Below are 21026 nucleotides of genomic sequence, written 5' to 3' on the forward strand. Positions count from 1 at the left end.
AACATTTTATAGATGATTTCACAAGTTCACAGAAACTCCCACCCTCCCTACCCCCTCTTCCCACCATGATCCATCCTGGGGCCAGAAGTGAAGAATTTCTGATTTCTAAAACAGGAAAGTCAGAAGGACCCAGAAGCAGGGAACCTGGGGTCCAGGTTCAATCTATCCCCTGCTGATTCACGGTGGTGCAAGGATCTTTGGAGAAGGATAGACCTGGTTGAAGTCCAGACTGTGTGGCCCTGGGCAAGTTGCTTGCCCTCTCTGAGTCACGTCTATAAATTGAGAATATTCTCATCTATCTGGAGGGGTTTGGGAGGGGCTTTAGGTTCCATGATGTGCGCCACAGGCATACAGCCCATGGTAGCCACTCAGTAAATAGGAAGGGTCCCTCCTCTTTCAATTTCTCCATCTCTCTAGCAGGCCAGATGGCCTTGCCTCTACTCCTTTCGGAGTGAAGCACTCCAGAGGCCTAGATAACATGCACAGACCGTGATGTTTGCAGAGAACGTCAAGTGATCCATGGATACTGAAACCCACCCCAGGCCCCTAGGTTAAGAACTTCCGGCTGTGCACTCTCTGCCGTTTACTAATCTCCAGCGACAGTTTCTTTCCAATGCTCTGGTTCCTTCCCACCCTAAGAGTCTCACACCTGCCATTCTCTCTGCCCAGAATGGTCTCAGGTCCCAGTTCTTGGTGTGGCTGCTTTCCTCCTGTCACTGAGGACTCAGCTGGAAAATGCACTCCCCATTGACCACCCATTTGAAAGGGCTGCTCCTCCCCCCTGTGATCCTCTAGAACATCATCGTGCTCTCTCTTTTCTGCAGCACTGTCAGGGTCTGGAAGTGCCTTGTGTGTGTGTCTTTTTAGTTGTCGAACTTGTGTCTCCTCACTAGGGCTTTCCATGTCTTTGTTGTCTTGTATCCTTGGGGGATAGTGTCAGACATAAAGTAAGAACTCAAAATATATTTGTTGAAGAGATCAATGAATGAGTGGATGAAGGGATGAATGAAGAGGTGGAAAAATAGATAAATGGAAGGATGATTGCTGATATGGATGGATAAATGAATAGATAAATAGATGGCTAAGGATGGATGGATGGATGGATGGATGGATAATAGTTGGAAAAATGGATGGATGGAAGGATAATGAGTGATGATGATGGATGAATAATGGATATATGGATGGATGGATGAGTGGATAGATGGATGGATGGGTCAATGAATGGTTTGATGGATGGATAAATATATTAATGAATGAACAGGTGGATAAGATGATAAATAGATGAAAGGATGAATTAATTAACAGATGGGTATATTAAAAGATAGATGGATGGAATGGTTTAATGGAGTTCAAAGATGAATGGGTGGATGGGTGGATGGATGGATGGGTACCTTAATGAATGAACAGATGGGTAAAAAGATGGATAATAGATGAAAGGATGAATTAATTACCTTGTGGGTAAATTAAAAGATAGATGGATGGATGGTTCAGTGGAGTTCAAAGATGAATGGATGGATGGATGGATGGATGGATGGATGGATGCATGATGGATGCTGGCTGGCGGGATGGATGGATGGAGGGAGGGAGGGAGGGATGGATGGGTGGATGGATGGATGGATGATGGATGGTGGATGGATGGATGGTGGATGGAAGGATGGATGGATGGATGGATGGATGGATGGATGGATGGAAGGATAAGTTAAAGGATGAGGTGATGAACGAATGTTTGCCAGACTCCAGGCTGAGCACTTTATACACATTATCTTGTTTTATTCACACAGAAATCCCATGAAGGCAGGAATATTTCCATTTTGCAGACAAGGGGCTTGAGCTTCAAAGGCAGGAAAAATCACTTCCCCAGGAAATGATGCAATAAGACTCAAACTTAGGTTGCCTGACTCCACGCCCTGTGCTCTTAACCGCCGTGAAAACCATCCTCCCCTTCTCCCTTGCTTTGAGACCCTGGCCCCCTCCTCATGCCCATGCCCCAACAGCACCCAGATTTCCCAGTCCAGCTTCCATGTCGCTCCATCATTAACCAATGAGATGGCCCCACAAGTCTGTGGGAGAGCACATGGGAGTGTGTGTGAGGTCTCTGCACACATGTGGGGGTGTAGAATAAGGTAATTGGGAAGCATGTCCATTCTCTCAGATGCTCCCCGAGCTCCAAGGACCAAGCCACAGTCTGAGGTCATTCAACGTAGATGCCAGGGACTCATGGCACCTGGCCATCCAGCCTCACCAGGTCATGTGACTTTGGAGAAGCAGTGATCGCAAAGGAGGAAATGAAAGCAAGCAGCAGCAGGTCATGGAGGGGAGCTCTGCCAGGCAGCCTCCCACCCTAGGATCATCAGGTTGCTGCACAGAGAGGTCATGAAGTCCATCCCCTGCCCTGGGGCGGGGCCGTGCAGGAGAAAGAGGGTGGAGCAAGGGAGCTGGAGGGAGGAACTCCTGGTCCAGGTCTGTCCTCCAGACACAGGTGAGTTGGCAGGTAGTTGGGTAGTCAAGAAGTCAGCAGAGCTCAGCATTTCTTGTTGTCACTACTGATTTCCACATAAGGCAGCCCCACTGGCCAAGTGTCCCGAGGCCAGTAGTGGACTTTGAGGGTTTTGTCTGGCAACTCGTACCTGGCGTCCAGCAAGGCCATAGTGACCATGCCATATGGGAATGTGACACTAATGAGCAGGTGCCTGTGGGATGCAGGGAGAGGATGGTGAAGGCACAAGATGCCCCTGCAGCCAGCATGATGCCTCCAGCACCCCCTCAGTCCTCTCCTTATTTCTCATAGATCCTGACCATTCACAGGGACCTTCTGGACCTGACCACTGACTGCAACCAGCATCCCGCACCCCCCACACCACCACCACAAGTCCTCGTATCTGTGCCTCCCTTCTCCGCCCCCAGGCTCCCACTGCAAGCTCTGGCATCTGAGATTTTCTGCTTCTGGAGCCCCAGACCACAGGGTGGGGGTTTACCAGATGCTGTGCAGGTAGAAAAAGTGAATCCGCTGCCAGAAACTGCAGAAGACGCGGTCGCTGACCCAGCTGGTAAAAGCAGAAGCCCATAACAGAATGGAGACCTCGATGACATGACAAAACTCCTTATTGCTGGTCCTAGGGAGAGAATGAGGGAGATCAGAGTCTGGCTCCGACAGCAGGACCTGAAGGGGTTGATGGGAAATTCCTCCATCCAAGGAGATGAGGCTGGGAGGAGGGAGCTAAGATGCACAGAGGAAGATGCCAGATCTGTGCTTGTTTCTGACGTTTGCTGTGCAGTTCCTACAGGGCACCAGGGGCCATTCTTAAAGTCCTTTTGATGGAAACTCAGCCCTCACAACAATGCGATGATGTCCATTTGGTAGATGAGGAAACTGAGGCATGCGTGATTAACTCATGCCCCCCCCCCCCAGCTCCACCCCGAGGTGACACAGCTAGTCAGTGGCAGACTGGGATCTGAACCAGGTTTGGCAGATTCTTAACCCACAGGACCCTCCATGTTTGTGCGTTTGAGGTGTAAGTGTGTGCACACCTGGGGGTCCATGCACAAGCACGTACGTCTGTGTGGCTATGAGAACATGTATGTCTGTGTGTGGAGGGGACACTCTCTGGGCGCCGTGTCTTGGAACAACTCAAGATTAGAATCTGTGTTTCCACGACAGCTGAGCCAACTCAGTGTTGCTTGGGAAAGAACACATCGGGGATTAGTAGGCAGTATCTCCTTTATGATTAAAAGTGCAGCCTCTATCCACGAGCCTAGAATGGGACAGTTGGAACATCAAAAAAGAATAATGAGTAAGAACTGATGAAATCGGAATATAGTGTGTGTCTAGTTAACCATATTGTCCTGTTGCCGATTTCCTCCTTTTGAGCTCGTCCTGTGGTCACATAAGGTGCTGCCATTCGGGGAGTCTGGGTGAACGGTACACAGGGCTCTGCTATTTTGGCAATTTGCTATGAGTCTGTAGTTATTTCAAAATAAAAAGTTAAAAGGATGGAATAGTAAACTGCGATGGATTGAAACACTTCAGAGAAATAAATATCTATGAGTTCATAATAATATTTACAAAAAAAAAAAAAAAAAACATCTCATCGGTCCCTACTAGAGATGGCTAAGGCAAGAACTCAATCCTCTGGAAAGTGATCAATAAAGGGAGAGAATCAATTCTCTATCTTGTCTTTCTTGTTCAAACTGTCTTTCCAGGTTGAAGAGAGCAAGTTCTTCTCGATCCAAGAACTCCAGGTAATCAATGCAGACGGAATAATAGAATCCACAAATCTCCATTTTGCAACCCCTTAATGAGATGACGGATTGAGTCAGAGGGCATCAGTGGCTGTTGATATCATTCGATGAAAAGTGGGTAGAAATCTTTATCGTGAAGGGACTGGATGACACCATCTGAATACACTGATGAACCTTAACAGCACTCAATGTGGGATGACCGCTCATTATGAGGTCCTAATGGGATGGAACAAGAAATACCCAATGCTGCACATGAAATATTCTGGCTTAAAAAAAATTTAAACCTAAATCTGTATCTAACTATCAATTTGCAGGAAATATCAGAAAATAAGGAAACACAATGAAAGATGCCACAGGAAGCAGTCAGCCAAATCCAGAATGTAGGAGGTTCTGCAGGGCAAATATCATGTTTCTATTACCAAATCAGAGGCGTGAAGAAATGGGGAGAGAGGGACTGTTATGAAATAAAGAAGACCTAAGAGACTGTGTTTGGATTCTTTTTTAAACAAGACCAGGTGTAAGAAGGCAACTTTAAGAAACTGAGGAAACATCGATGGGAACTGGGTAGTGGACACTATTTTAAGGAAGTATCGTTAATTTTGTCAGAAGTATGCATGCCATAGCTTTCATTTGTCCCTCTAGATCCTTCTCTACCATTATCCACTCTTCCCTAGGCCCCAGGGGACTAAGAATTGTGGACTGAATCCAGGGGCTCCCTTGTCTTGAGCTTCCAGTTGGGTTGGCCAATGGTTTTCTATTGGGTTGGCCAATGGTGTCCAGTTGGATTGGTCAATGGTTTCCAGTTGGGTTGGCCAATGGTGTCCAGTTGGATTGGCCAATGGTTTTCTATTGGGTTGGCCAGTGGTGTCCAGTTGGATTGGCCAATGGTTTCCATTTGAGTTGCCCAATGGTTTCCAGTTGGGTTGGCCAGCAGTGTCCAGTTGGGTTGGCCAGCGGTGTCCAGTTGGGTTGGCCAATGGTGTCTAGTTGGGTTGGCCAATGGTTTCCACTTAGGTTGGCCAGTGGTGTCCAGTTGGGTTGGCCAATGGCTTCCAGTTGGGCTGGCCAATGAGGAGCCCCAGCAGGAAACCAAAGGGTGGAGGGAGAATATTTATTTCCAGAGTTCCTTCCTTGTGGGGTTGGCTCAGGCTGGCTGCAACCAACAACTGGAGGTCACAACTCCTGCCACAGAGACCCTCTCCATGGGCTCTCTCCTTCCAGATTCCTGCAATCACTGCCTCCCTTCAACCCCCATCTCAGGTCTCCTGAGGGTAATAAAATCTCACTCTATTAGCACAAGGGTTCTAAACGATCCTGAGTGACTTTCCTACACCCTGCCTTCTCTTTTGTGAGTAACTCTTTTCCTCAAATGGCCCTCAAATTTGAGAGCCTGCCCCCATCCTACTAAGACCTGGCATGAGGTAAAAAATAATAATTCTTTATCAGGATAGTGAAATCCTGAAAAATTAATAGGTGACACTATATAAAGTGGGGGGGGGGATATATTAATGCAGATTGACAAAATGCTGATGGTTGTTGGGGCTGGTTAGTGGGCACTTGTAGATTTATGGTGCAATGCTTTCTGTTTGTATGTATGTTTGGGGTTTTCATAATAAAAAAGGCCAGCTCTGCAGTCAGAAAACCTTAGGTTCCAATCCTGGCCCTGCCCTTAGCTGGTGAATGATCTTGGGGAAGGGACATCCCTTCTTTGAACCTGGAGTCAAGGAGCATTCCATTCCCGGAACACAGTAAGTATTGGGGGGTGCTTGAAAGGGGGATGGGAGCCACCTCCCCAAGCACCTGCAGCCACCACTCACTTCCTGTACTCCTGGAACGCAATGTAGACGATGTGCAGGGCAATGACGTTGAGGACGTACGCATTGATCGTGGGCTTCAGGAAGGACAGGAAGGTACTGACCACGGTGGTGATGAAGACCAAGTTGGTGAACTGGGACCTGGGGGGAAAAGGGTTCCGCTGTGGGTGGGTGGGTGGTGGGGGGACTCAGGGGGGCTTAGGCAGGGTCTGGAGATCATGTGGCAGAGGTGGATGAGAAAGGGGAAGAGATGCCAAGGACTCAGAAAAAGGTCTTGAGGCTCCCAGCTGGGCTCAGCAGAGGGTCCTGGGGCCCAGGTGAGTCAGTGAAGGGTCCCCGAGCTCAGGTGAGGTTAGGCAAGGAATTCAGGGGTGCCCAGGGGGATTAAGGAAGGAACTCCAGGGATGCCAGAGGCTATCAGGAGAGGGATCTTGGAAGGCTCAGGTGGGTCAAGAATGGCCAGGATAGAGATTCGGGGGAGGGGGGTCTGAGGTCAAGAGAAGGGCCCAGGAGGATCAGATGCAAGATTCCAGGGATCCCAGGGGAGATGCTCAGGAGAGAGGTCTTGGGGGCCCAGGGAAGCTTAGGCATGGGGTCCCAGGACCCCCATGTCGGCACAGACAGGGTCTGGAGAAGGTCCCAGGCTATCCAGGTAGGATCAGAGGAGAATTCTCAGAGGTCCCAAGTACAATCAGAGGAGGGGTCCCTGGAGACCCAGTTAAGTCAGGCAGGGTCAGGAGAAAGTCCGGGGGTGGTCGGAGGAGGGATTCCCAGCCCCCCAAGAGGGCTTGGGGAGGGGACCCAGGAGCCCAGGTGGAGTCTGGCAGAGTCAGCAGAGGACCAGCCCCCACCCCACCTGTTTTCCCTGAGGAAGGCGGGAAAGTAGCAACGGGGCAGCCAGATGCTGTAGCCACTGGCCAGCAGCCACAAGATGGAGATCTCGTCCAGCAGCTGGCCCAGGAAGCTGAGGGTCATGTGGAAGTACATGGAGAACAGGCCTGGAGCGAGAGACAAAGGCAGGTGGTCAAGAGGGCTGTCCCTTCCAGCCCCCGCCGCCCCGCTGTCACAGACCCCCACCTACCTATGACTATGAAGAGGATACAGAAGACGTAAATGCTGCAGGAGCGTTTCTGCGCATAGGGGTGCATCAGATACATCATGAGAGGCCCAAAGATGAAGAAGGGGATGTTGCTGAACTGCAGACAAGGACACAGGGAGGGGGTTGTCAGACAGGGAAGGCGGAGGAGGGCTGCCCCTCTGGCCAAACGCTCAGTCCGTAGCCAGTTGGTCGCCAGCCCCCTTTCAGCCTTGACAGTCAACTGGTCATCAATAGATCCGTTACTCCATGCATTATTATCTGGGTTCATTCATTCATTCAATGAATGTGGCAAAGACTATCGACAAACCTTCTCCACCTATTCTCCCCCTTTTCCTTTTAGAAATAGTATCCCCCAAGTTTTAGCTGGGCACACAGCCACTCCACTAAAGACTACATTTCCCAGCCTTCCTTGCAACTCACAGCGCCCGTGACCCGGTCTGGCCAATAGGATAAGAATGTAAATAGAATGAACCTATTACTTCCAGGTCAGTCCTTACAAAGCAGCTTAAGGCTTGCCCTCTACTTCCTGTGGACCGAAATGCAAATGTGATGGCCAAGAATTGGCCTCGGTCTTGTAGACAAGGAAAGGCAATGAGATAGCCTGATGACTCGCTTCTAAGAAACGACGTGAAGCAGAGTGATGCCGCGTGACTTCCGAGGTTAGGTCCTAATAAGCACTGTGACTTCCAGCCGACTCTCTCTACTTAGAACATGAGCTTTTAGAGCACTGGGCCACCATGCAAGAAGACTGAAACCCTTGAAGCTACCGGGCTGGAGAGACCACATGGAGAGACCACAGAGAGATCGCGAGAGATGCTGGAGGAGCCCCGGCTGTTCCAGTCCCCAGATTGATTCTTCCAAGCCCAGCTGCCCCACACATGAGCGAATGAACCTTCAGTTGATTCCAGGCCCCTCCCCTTGGCTTTTGAGTCACCCCAACTGATGCCAAGTGGAGCAGAGATGAGCTGTCCCTGCCAAACCCTATTTAGATCACGGACTCATGAGCACAATAAAAGTTGTCACTGTTTCAAGCCACTAAATTTTAGGGTGTTTTGTTATGCAGCATTAGCTAGCTGAGACAAAGAGGAAATATTATTGTGGGCTGGGGTGGCTAGGAAAGACTTGCTGGGATAGGAGGAGGGGACATGGAGGCCAGTAGGTATGGCTACGCCCTGTTCAGAACTCCCTGATTGCAAAGCTATGCTGCTTGATAAGGTCACCTGTGGATCACTCAACTGTCTCCCCATAATTAGACACCTGCTGTGTTCTAGGCCCAGGCAAGCCTTATTATTCCCAGAACCTTATCCCATCCTCAAAAGCACCCCTCCAGGTGGGTATTAGCAGAATCACATTACAGAAGAAGATACTGATGCTCAGAGTGGTCAAATGGTCCAATCCAGGTCACCCAGCCAGTAAATGGTGAATCCAGGATTTGAACCCAGATCCCATGTGGATCTCTCATGGGAAGGCCCAGAGTCCTGTCTGTCACAGCAGCAGAAACTGTTTCACAGGCCTCCACCGAGGTTTGATGACTAACACAAGTCAAAGTAATAACTAGCTATGACCAGCAAGAATATGGCGGTTCTGGTCGAGCATGGGAATTAAGCACTCCACCATCATCCTCCCTTCTTCCGCATTAACCAAACTGTGATTTGATTCAGTATCAGGAGGACATGTCCTTCTGGGGAAGCAAGCCCCAGACCCAGGAAGGGAGTAACCACCAGGGCTAATCTGATTCTCTCATTCCTCTTTTGTAATATGGCTGCTCAGCTAAAGACTACATTTCCCAGCTTCCCTTGCAGCTACACATGGCCATGTGACTAAGTTCTGGCCAATGAGACATGAGCAGAAAGGATAAGAGCGGTTTCCTGGTTGTGTTCTTAAAGGGAAAGACGTGCCCACTCCTTCCTTGCGTGCTACTGGAGTGCAGATGTGGTGGGGTAGCTTCTTGGACCACATAGATGAGGACAATGGCCTGGAGATGATAAAACAATGATATAGAAGGAGGCTGGGTTCCTGAAACCATAGAGCTTTCACACCAGCCCTGGGAAGCTTATGATTGGGTTCTGCATTCAGAAATAAACGTCTGTCTTCATTAAACTACTTCTGTTTTAGATCTCTGCTACAGCCTCTGAACCCATATCTTAAGTTATATATACCCCGTTTCTTCCTTACTAAATAAACCCCAATTTTTTTTCAGGCATCAGGAGGACACAGCCTTCAGGAAGGCAGGATTTAGTCCCAAAGCAAAAGTCATCCTCATTGCCAAGGATTGGTTAAGGAATGAATGTGTGATACAATTCTGGGCAATGGAACATGATGGAAGATGTGATGAGGGACTTCTGGGAAAGTTCTCTTTACGGAAATCAGGCCCAGTGAAAAGGCCTTCGGACACTGTCATGATGTTTAAGATGTGGCAGCCATTTTGTGACCATGAGGAAACGAGGCTGAAAGCAAAAACAAATAGTCAGGGACAGTGGTTGTCAAAATTCTTGGTCTCGAGACCCTCTTACATTCTTAAACATTATCGAGGATCTCAAAGAGCTTTTGTTTACGTGAGCTGCGTCTATCAAGATTTACTGTATTAGAAATTGAAATCGAGAAATTTTCAAAACACACGACTATGCAAGCACACATTCCCTTGGTCATCAAAGAGATGATGCTGTCACATGTCATGTGGCCACTGGAATATTCCATCGTACCCTTGTGAGATAATAAGAGTGAAAAAGGCAAATAATATCTTCACATTGCTTTGAAAATAATTTTGACCTCAAGAAACCTCCAAAAGGGTCTCAGGGACCCCCGGGAGTGCCTGGACCATATTTCGAGAACGACTTCTCGGGGAATAGCAGAGCAGAAAGATGGAAAGAACCAAGTAACTTGATGACTTTGGGCTGCCGAGTTGACCTTTTCCAGAACCATCTACCTCCAGACTTCCACTTAAAAAAATAATAAGATATTGTCCCTTCTGGTGAAGCTGTTTTCAGTTGAGTGTTTCATTCGAAACCAAAACACCCCAATGAATGGGCCTTGGGATCCAAGTGACGAGGGATTTGATCCACGTTCCCTTGCCCACTGTATGTGGGGCTCTGAGAAGGTACCTTCAGTCCCCAACCCTCCATCTCCGCATTTGTGACATACACATAAGCCACGGCCTCTTCGTGTTGTTGACCCAGAGGTCCCCAAGCCTCACCGGCCAAGTCCAATTAGAGTCTCAAGAACATTTGCACCCGAATTTGAAAGTTCCGGATTGCTGACGCAGGACTTCAATGCCCCTCAGAGTCTCTCCCAGATGTGTCTGGGCCGCAGGACGTTCCACATGAGCTCAGAAATGAGTGTTTGCGTGGTTCTCTCGCCTGCCAACTTGAGGTCAGCCAGCTTGCTTGCTCAGTGACAGCGCCCTCCCTAAGAAAATCTTCCCCTTGTCAACTTCTCAGTTGCCTGTGTCCCATCTTAGAAAGTGAAGAAACAGCTCTCTGTGCATTAGGGCGTCCTGTTATTTCTCGGCACCCTGGTCTGAAGGATGCTTACTCAACACTGCAGAGCACGGTCATGGTTGTGGGGAAACCATTCGCCACACAAGGTCACCTCCTACAAGCCTGTAGGCACCTGTGCAGGCCCCCAAGGCAGGAGGCCTCCGGGGTCCAGGGAAACCCACAGCTCTCCTCGGGTGATGACAGAACCAGGTCAAAGGTCGCGATGTAAGCATTCCGCCACGGCAAACTGGTTTCTCAGCTCGTGGTTTCACCCATGTCCTTGGTTTCATGCTAAGGTCTATGGTACCCACCGATGGCCAAGGTCAAACACGTCTCTGGGGCAGCCACCCAGTTCACAGTGGCTACCCTAGAACTCTGAGGTCATCCCCCACTTGCCCTTCTAGTCCATCAGACCCCACCCCAGTGGAGTAGACACCTGTATCCCAAACCAGGCCATTCAGATTTTCTCTCTTGGGAATTTGAAACTGGGAGCAGACACAGAGCCTGGGAGTCACCAAGAGTGGGTCACACCATTGGCAACTCTCTAAAGAGGCCTTGGGATATTGTCGCAATGTTTAAGACATGGCAGCCACCTTGCCACCATGAGGAGGCAAGGCTGAGAACAAAAGCAAATACTCCAGGGAGGTATTTGGCCTTCTTCTGAATCCATCACATATGCCCTGGGTCCCAGCCGTCCCAAGCAACTTGTCTTTCCGTTTTCGGAGCTATCTCAGTATCTTTCCAGTGCATTCTCTCTCTCTCTCTCTCTCTCTCTCTCTCTCTTTTTTTTTTTTTTTGCCTAAGCTAACTTTTTATTGCTTGAATCCAACAAAACCAACACCATTTGTATATTAGTTATGGTTCTTTGGGAACGAGCAACAGAAGATGATTCTGGTGAACTTACCATGAAGCTAAATGTGTGTATGCGTGTGTAGTTACTTCTTTACTTTATTCATTCACTTATTCCCGGGAGCTCATTCATCAAAGGAATTGCAGAAGACAAGGAAAACCAGAAATCAGCACAGCTCTGAGCCTCGAAGGGACGTTCTCTTCAGGCGGCAACTTTGGGCACGAATGAAAACGACTGTGTTCAGTCTTACAGCCAGGCCCAAGATTCGAATTCTGGAGAGTGTAGCCGGGGCCACACCCCGTCGAGACCATAACCAGGAGGGAGGGTCAGTTGGCTGCTGATGGGCGAATGGGGCCATGGCTACAGAATGGACAAAATCCCAAACAAGCCTGATTTGCCCTCTGCCTTCGACCAAACGCCAGCTCTTGGGCAAATCAACGTGTGCCTGAAGGTGCATAGCCAGCCAGTCTCACAAACTCTAGACCCTCCGTTTAAAACTCTTAATCTTGGTTCATAAACTCCCTCCATTACTCATCTCTCTCCATCTTCAATTTTATCATCAGAGTGAAAGGCTAACTCAGTTCCTCCGAATGAACCGTACTGACTCTTACCTCCAGGAGTTCGCACATGCTGTTCCCACTGCCTGGAACGCTTTTCCTCCCCACTCACCCGTCTTTGCCAGGCCATCTTTCCCCCGGGCATCACTTTCTCCGTAAAGCCTTCCCAATCCCCCAGGGCAGGTGAGGACCCCCCGCCTGCATCCGTTCCACACGGAGCACCAGCCACAGTCCCTCCCTGCAGGGTCTTAGCTGCACGAATTAAGATGCACACAATTAATTGTTACTCACTCAGTAACGAAGTGGCCTCGCAGGGCAGTGGTTAAGTGAGGGATTCTGGGACCATGTGGCCGGGGTTTTGCTCCAGCACTTCCGGCCTTTGCAACTTTTGTGTACTTGCGATTTACATGCTGTGCAACTCTGGGAAGGAAATGTACCCTCTCTGAGCCTTTGTTTCCTCCATCTGTCAAATGTGGAGGATAAGGGTACCTACTTCATAGAATTGTTCTGAGGACTACAGTAAGTGCTATTTTTTAAACAGAATTAATACATGTCAAATAAAATAGACACATCACCTTCACATCTCTCTAATAATAATAGCTTCAAAGTATTAAATACTTAGGATGTGCCAGAAGCTGTGGGGCTTTTTTTATATCTCTATTTTTAAAATTGGAGATATATTGGGGCCAGCCTGGTGGCGCAGTGGTTAAGTGCGCATGCTCTTCTTCGGTGGCCCGGGGTTCGCCGGTTCAGATCCCAGGTGCGGACATGGCACCACTTGGCAAGCCATGCTGTGGCAGGCATCCCACATATACAGCAGAGGAAGATGGGCACGGATGTTAGCTCAGGGCCAGTCTTCCTCAGCAAAAAGAGGAGGATTGGCAGCAGATGTTAGCTCAGGGCTAATCTTCCTCAAAATAAATAAATAAATAAATAAAATTGGAGCTATAATTCACATACTATAAAATTCACTCTATTAAAATGTGCAAGTCAGTGGGTCTGAGTCTAGCCACAAGGTCGTGGAACCACCACCTCTATCTAGTTCCAGAACATTCTGATCACCCCAAGAAGAGACTCCATCCTTATTAACAGTCACCCCCACCCCCTCCCCAGCCCCTGGCCCCCACGAGCCCGCTCTCTGTCTGTGGATCTGCCTGTTCTGGACGTTTCATGTCAATGGGGTCACACGCCATGTGTCCTTCTGTGTCTGCTTCTCCCCCTGAGCGTCGTGTGTGCAGGTCCGTCCACGGTACAGTGTGTGTCCTTTTCATGGCTGAGTAATATTCCGTCCTCCGGATGGCCCACGTTATGCATAGCCATTCAGCCGTTGACGGGCGTATGGGGTGTCCTCTCCATGCTCCTATGAGGGAAGGGCCACAGCACCCACTGTGGTCCCCTTTTTGAACAGAATCTCAGTAACTATTTGCTGAATCAGAGAAATGAACACGTGAGACTTTCTTCCCCAGCACATGCCACCGCCAGGCACCCTGGACCCCTGACTTCTGTTCACTGTCTGTCTCCTCCGTCCCCGGGGACACAAACCCCACGAGAACTGGCATTTTTGTCTGCTCTGATCGCCGCTGTCCTCAGAGGCTTACGCGGGGCCTGAGTCAATCAATTCCCAGTGAACGAAGAGCGAAACGAAAGGGTCCTTGTCCTCGTGAACGGGACCCCTCCATCAGCCCGAGGAGGCCAGCGGGGTGGGGATCACCAATGTCACTTTTTCCAAAGGAGAAAAGAAGCACCCTGCGAATCTGGGCCCTGGATGTGTCATCGGCACGATTACCAGTTTCATGTGTAATTATTCTGCTAACGGAGTCTACCCTGCTGGAGGGCGGGGACAGTGGCCTCCTCCCTTTCCGTGGGCCTGGCGTACCAGAGGCGCCCCGTCACTAATTGCTTGTCTGTGAATGTTGATGGGGACGGGGGTGGGAGAGGGAGATGTGGCTCAGAGCTCATGGGACCTGCCAGGGGGCTCAGAGAAGGACAGATCTCTGGTCTGGGTCACACAGCATTCAGGGAAGAGAGAGATTGGCATCACCAAGTTGCAGAGGCCCACTGTGGGGACAGCTGGGTCAGAAGAGGAGGTGGGGAGGCTGTAGGAGGTTTGGGTATTGCAGCCTACACCCCCGTACACACCCTCTCTGTGCTGATCTCCTCACCCAACCCCCAACTCTTTGATACCCTCCCCCCACCTCCATGCCTCTGCCTCAGCAGTTCTCCACGCCACACATGCCATCCTTTTGTTCTGTCCCCAAGCATCTGAGAGGGAACTTTCTGGAAAGCCTGAGATGAGGAGCTTCTAAAGCTCTGGCAGGATCCCAGGGTAAAAAAAAGTCAGCTGCCTCCGGGAGCCGGGGGGCCTTGAAACTTCTCCCCACACACTTGAAACTCTCCTTGGTTATCAGTAGCCCCGAAAGAGGCCACGCCTAGAGGCCACTGGGCCAAAGGCAGCAGGTGCGAAGGGAAGAAGCCCACACCTTGACTTGTCCCCAGCGCCACCTGACCCAGTGCCTCCCACACCCCTGACTTCTGCTCCCATTGGATAGCCTTTCCTGGTTTTCCCAGGTCTGTCTGTGAAATGCAACTGGCCGCCCCCACGCCAGTGACTCTCCCACGTTCAAAAGTCACCCATGGCGCCCTCGCAGTGGAGCACACCCTCCTGTGCCTGGCATTCCTGATCCGGCCCCTGGAAACCTCACCAGCCCTTTCTTTTACTCCCTGGACTCTGGCTTCAAGCCACTGGCTGCTCTCCTTCACCCCAAGATCCCTGCATATGCTGTTCCCTTTGCCCCATAGGCCTTGGAAAACATTTACTCATTCTTTAAGCATCGAACTTCCTCCCCACTCAGCAGGCAGAAGCCTCATGCCCCATCCCCGTGCCTCCCTTCCACTCACTTCTGGCCCCTTTTTCCTCCTTTGGCCACAAACTAACCACGGTGGGGGGGGGGGTGGTCCATTTCTAATTCTGAACCCCCCCAAACACAGCCTGGGGGCACAGAGCCTTTCTGGGACCCCAGGATCACCCAGTATGGGTTGGTTTACAGCATTTTTCTTGAATGAATGAGTGAATCCCTCAGTGGATATGGGATATATTTCAAACACTCCAGCCCAGCATTCAAAACTTGTTCATCCCTTCCCATATGGTAGCCACAGACACATACTTTCCTCCTTCCCAAACTGGCCCAGACTCTCTTTTACTTCCAAAACTTAATACATCCTTTTCCTCTCTTCTGCTCCCTTTCTCTGACTCCTACCCCACTTAGCGAGCTCCTATTCATCCCTCAAAGCCCAATTCCTAGGTGCCCTCCTCTACAAAGTCTCCCAACACCTGGGCTCAGTCCTCTAGTGTTTCCCTCTTCTCCATCCTGACTGTGGGGGGCTGGCCTCTGCCCCCCAGACTCCTTTCAAGAAGAGCAGTGAGAAAGCAAAAGATTCTTCAGAGAACAGAGTTTTCCAACTATGGGTTGTGCCTCCTAAGTGGATCATGAAGAAATCCATGTGAACAGATTTTTAACATTTTTCTGCTACATTTTTTTGTCCTTCATTGATATATCTGGATCAAAAGCATGCTTTTACATAGCTGCGTAGTATTTCACGAGAATGCCTTCAGCCCTGTCCGGGTTAGTGAGAATGTTACGGCTGCCTTTTCATTTATCCATTTGTTTCTTGCACCCACAAATGACTCAGAGATGATTTTCACTTTGTACATAAATCTTGCCATCAATAGAGATTATCTCTTTGATGAAAGCTTCTAGAGGTACAGTGATGGAGACAAGTGGAGGGGGGTTATTTGTATCCATGTCTTGACACAAGTTGTCAAATGGCCTCTGGGAAGCTGCAAAATGTGCGTATGCCCACATTCGCTACAAAATAAACTCATTTTTAATTCCTGATTTGAGAGGCCAAAAAGAAAAAATCTTATTGTTTTCTATTTGACTGGTTATTATTTTTTATATATATATAATTATTTCAGAGACAGGCAAACTATGACCCCTGCACCAAACCCAAATCCAACCCACCATCTTGTTTTGTGCGGCCCGTGAGCTAAGAATGATGTTAACTTTTTTTTTTTTTTGGAGAGGAAGATTGGCCCTGAGCTAACACCTGTGCCCATCTTCCTCTATTTTGTATGTGGCTTGATGAGTGGTGTGTAGGTCCACACCCGGGATCCAAATCTGCAAAACCCAGGCCGCCAAAGCGGAGCACACGAACTTAACCACTACACCACCGGGCCGGCCCCAACATTTTTAAAAGACTGAAAAAAGTAAAAGAAGAAGAATATTTTGTGACACGTGGAAGTTACACGAAATTCACATTTCGGCATCCGCACTGAGGTTTTCCTGGCACACGGCCACGCTCATCTGTTTACGTCTCATCGTGGCTGCTTTCTGGCTACAAGCACAGAGTTGAGTCGGTTCAACAGAGACCATATGGCCCCCCCAACGCCAAAAATATTGACTGTTGGGTTATAGCAAAAGTTGGTCCAGGGGCCGGCCTGGCGGCTCAGCGGTTAAGTGCGCATGTTCCGCTTCTCGGTGGCCCGGGGTTCGCCAGTTCGGATCCCTGGCGTGGACATGGCACTGCTTTGCAGGCCATGCTGTGGGAGGCGTCCCACATATAAAGTAGAGGAAGATGGGCACAGGGCCAGTCTTCCTCAGCAAAAAAGAGGAGGATTGGCAGCAGTTAGCTCAGGGCTAATCTTCCTCAAAAAAAAAAAAAAAAAAAGTTGATCCACTCCTGAAATACGTGACTTATTAGCTATGGCGATGGGTTTGGAATACTGAGAAGGGTGTCGGAGGACAAAGTCTTGGGGAAATCCTTTACAAAAAAACTCGAATTCAATTCCTCATGCCCTGCCTGACCTGTTTGCCAGCGCCGTTCCGATAGAACAGACGAGAAGATATCCAAGTGTGTTCACACCAGGCAAAGGTGAGGTTCTGTGAAACCTCTGCTGCTGTTAGATCAGTATCTGGACATGCAGGCACTGGGGGCTGCTGATGTAGAAATCTCGTAACAGGGATCACGAGCGGAAAGAGGTGGAGAGCCGCAGCCTGGGGGCGGCATCTGCTGCTTGTCGAACTCCCTGCCTTGCGAGATGGGCCGAGGGAGGCGGAATGGAGGAGAATTTTGCGTGAGAGCACACAGCTCGACCCGGGCGCAGCCCGCCGTGGCGCCCTCCCTCGGCGCCTTCTGTGGGGTGGGCCGAACGGAGAACATTCTGGATTGCAGGGACTCCCGGGGAAGGCAGAGAAGAGGGTTCCAGAGCCCCAAATCCTCTTCTCAGCCTCCGGGCTCAGCACATTCGGCCCCCTCCCATTTTTCGGGTGAGAATACTGAGGACCAGAAAGGGTCAGTGTCTCCGGCTGGGAGGGCCAAGAACGGGGGTGACGACAGGCAACCTTTGGGTTTCACATTCCTGCCTCCCAGGCCACGAGGTCGAAGGAGCCAGGATCAGAGCACCAGGGGCCTCCTGGGCCTCAGCTTCTCCCCATCTCCACCCCCCAAAACTCTCCTGGACCTGCCAGGTTCAAATCCTGGTTCTCAGTGGCATATCACCAGCTAGAAAATGGGATTAACTCTGTATAACATATTTGTGGCCTCCTCCCAATGTCAGATCCAATGAGATTTTGCACAATGCTTAGCATGATGCCTGGTACACAGTAAGCGCTCAAGAGAGGTGCAACGGCCTGACTCACCATTTATTGAGCGTGTACTGTATGCAGAGCACAGCGTGAAGCTTGTTGCCTGCATTACCCACCATCCCGGGGGCTCAGGAAGTCAGGCAGGCACCCTGTCTCATTCACCGGGGTCCCCAGACCCCACACAGGGATGGCACAGCCCCTGGCATCTTTCAAGCTTCGGTTAAATGCCACTGTCATTCAGGCATCCCATATTTTCGAACCCTTCCAGTGTGGCCCCCCTTGCAGGAGGAAGGATCACCAACCATCGTGGTCTGCCCAGAACTGAGGGGTCTCCGGGATGTGGGACCTCCAAGGCTGAAACCAGGACAGTCCCCAGCAAACCAGATTGAGTTGGACAATGCGGGGTAGAGCTGAGAACAAAGTGGACACAGCTGCCTCCTCCAGGAAGCCCTCTCTGATCCACCCTCTCCCCCACTTGTGGAGGCTTAGGGGGCCTCCTCAGGGTCCCCGTGTGCCCCCCATTACAGCCCCATCCCCCTGGGGTCACAGCTGTGTGCTCTGGCTCTTTTCCTGGTCACGACTACACTACAGATAAAGACAAATGAATGAATGAAAGGCAGCGCACTGCCTAACAGCTGAGTAAACGGAGACTCAGAGAGGCAAACCGCTCCAGCAGGATTCCCCAGCGAGGACGTGGAGGAGCCGGGGTTGGAACCCCAATCCGAGGGAGACCCCGCCACCCCCAGCACTCCGGCCCGGCCCTCACCGTGTTGTAGAACTCAGCCACCAGCTCCGAGTGCTGGAAGTTGCTCTCGCACCAGTCCACCTCGGAGCTCTGATAGGCGAAGATGCTGGGCATCCTGATGCAGCGTCCGCCGCCCGCTGGCTGCGTCTGGCACAGGGGAGCATGCCAGCCGAGGAGGGCCAGGCCCAGGTGAGGCGGGGAGAGGACAGCTCGGGGAGGAAAAACCTGCTGGGCCGCTCCCCTGTTGCACCAGGCCGGCCTGGCAGTGGCGGTGGTGGCGGCGGTCGCCCTGGGCATGAGCCGAAGGAGGCTGGCACGGCGCAGGCGGGGCGGGGGTGGGTGGGGCAGGGGCCTCCCCTCCCCGCCCACTGGGAGTGGGAGTTCCCGGGGACTGTTTTTAGAACAGTAATTAAAAATGATAATAATACCGAGTCCGCCGAAATGAGGACTCTTGCTGGCCCCACTTTACAAACAGGCAAACCGAGGCAGAGAGAGAGCCAAGCCATTTGCGTGCTGGGTGGTAACGCCCAGATGTGAAATCAGGAGGGCTGAGTCCTGACTCCGGGCTCCTGGCCCTCTTAACCGTGACACCGGCAAAGCTCCACCACGCTGTGGCTTCTGTCACTGGGGGCCACAGCTGCCTGCCCACCCCACTCCGCTCCCTTGGAGTCCTTGGTTGTGCATCCTTGTCCAGTCATTCCTCTTCTGGGGACGTCAATCTCCCTGTCTGTGTTATGGGAGGTTGGGCTGAATTGAAGTCATTTGTCTCGGGCGGTCAAGACCTCATGAGCCTAGACTGTCGCAACTTCCACCAGGAGTCACTTTCAAAGCCCCCAGGGGAGGGGGGGTTAATCTGCAGAGTTCCAGGTCTGGGGTCCCCAGTCCTGACTTCCAAGGGCTGTGGGGCACGCTCTGGTTTTAACATCAGACAGGCATGAGTTTGAATTTTGAGTTTCTCTCCTTCCCAAGCTGTGTGACCTTGGGTAAGGGAATCTACCTCTCTGAGCCTCAGCTTGCTCATCTGTAACATGGAGAGGATGGTGATGGATGGACTGTTACAAAGACACACAGAGACAGAACAGGTTAAAGGCTTCACTCGCTGCCTGGCTCAGAGTGGGCCCGCAATAAATGGTAATAGATTTCCTTCTTGTAGCTGACCCCGAACTTTAAGGTGACCTTACAGGCATAATAATAACAGCGGCACACTGTTACCGACTACTCACCAGTGCCAGGCTCTTTTCTAAGTGCTCATCATTCAGTATTATCTCATTTAATGTTCTTAACAACCTGAAGAGAGGAGGACTATTGTTATCTCCATGTCACTGGCAGGAAACAGAAGCCCAGAGAAGTTAAGCAATTTCCCCCAGGTCACACAGCTCGAAAGTGAGAACGGGCAAGCCACTTCAGGTCTGTGAGCCAGTCTCCTCACCTCTAAGATGGGAATAATAATGATAACAAGAGTACCTCCTTCTTTGGCCTTGGGGAGGGTTTAATGAGCTTCCATTCACGAGGAAGGTGATTTTGGGTGACACGCGGCCCTCCATTCAGAATCAGTGAACTGCGTGGCAAGTCATTGCCTCCCTCTTAAATTCTCAATAGTCCAAGGAAAGGGGTTCAGCGGGGGCCAATACATGTTTATACCTCTTAACACTTAATCCCTTTGTTTGATAAAAAGCAGGCAACTGCCCCAGGCAGCAGCGTCAGCTACAATGTAGTGACTTTATTTACATTGTATTTATCTTTATAGAAGCTCCACTTCGGTTGGTCATATCCACTTTCCATTCACGGCAGGCTTACAAAGTTTCTTTTTTAAAATAAATTGGTTTACACTTTCTAATTCTGGAGGGGGGTGGTCTGCGAATCTGGACGCGTGAAGAATTGGAGTGGAGACGTTTACACGCACACACACGCACGCTCGTAAAAGCTGTTGAAATCTGAGCGAGGGCTCTAGATCGTATCGATGTAAATTTTCTGGTTTTGAAATCGTGTGGTTAGATAAGACGTACCTTTGGGGAAAACTGAGTAAATAGTACACACGACCTCTCTGTGCAGTTTTTGCACATTCTTGTGAGTGTAGAATTATTCCAAAACAAAGCGGGTTTTTTTTTTTCTTTTAAGTCATTGATTAAGGTTTTAATCAGCAGAGGAATGGATCAATAAAATGTAGTCCGTTCATTCAGTGGAATATGTTCTGGCCTTAAAAAGGAAGGAGATCCTGACTCCTGCTCCAACGTGGATGGACCTGGAGGACGTGACGCTCAGTGACGTGAGCCAGACACAGAGGGACACACACTGTGTGTTCCACTCACAGGAGGTCCCAGAGGAGCCACATCCACAGAGACAGAAAGTGGATGGGGGCCAGGGGCTGGGGGAGGGGTAGGAGTCACTGTTTCATGGGGACAGAGCTGCAGTTTGGGCAGATGGAAAGTTCTGGAGACGGATGGAGGGGATGGTGGCACAACCATGTGAATGTGCTTCATGCCACTGAGCTGTGACCTTAAAAGTGGTTAAGATGGCACATTTCGTGTTTCGTATGTTTTAACCACAATTTTTAAAAGTAATGATTTAGACTTTTAAATATGGTCTCATTTGATGGAATAT

General features: G+C 50.2%; 1 protein-coding gene across 1 annotated transcript; it reads right to left on the reverse strand.

Annotated features, from left to right (window-relative positions):
* Positions 1-1742: 1742 nt before the first annotated feature.
* Positions 1743-18907, reverse strand: ACER1 (alkaline ceramidase 1). The gene is made up of 6 exons (XM_070622725.1): positions 18447-18907; positions 7135-7249; positions 6910-7051; positions 6057-6194; positions 2976-3113; positions 1743-2690 (listed from the first exon to the last, which is right to left on the reverse strand). The coding sequence occupies exons 1-6, from the start codon at positions 18720-18722 to the stop codon at positions 2522-2524; spliced, it is 978 nt and encodes a 325-aa protein (XP_070478826.1). The 5' UTR covers positions 18723-18907; the 3' UTR covers positions 1743-2521.
* Positions 18908-21026: the final 2119 nt, after the last annotated feature.

The sequence above is a fragment of the Equus przewalskii genome, chromosome 6 (assembly GCF_037783145.1).
Source record: "Equus przewalskii isolate Varuska chromosome 6, EquPr2, whole genome shotgun sequence".
Taxonomy (NCBI): Eukaryota; Metazoa; Chordata; class Mammalia; order Perissodactyla; family Equidae; genus Equus; species Equus przewalskii.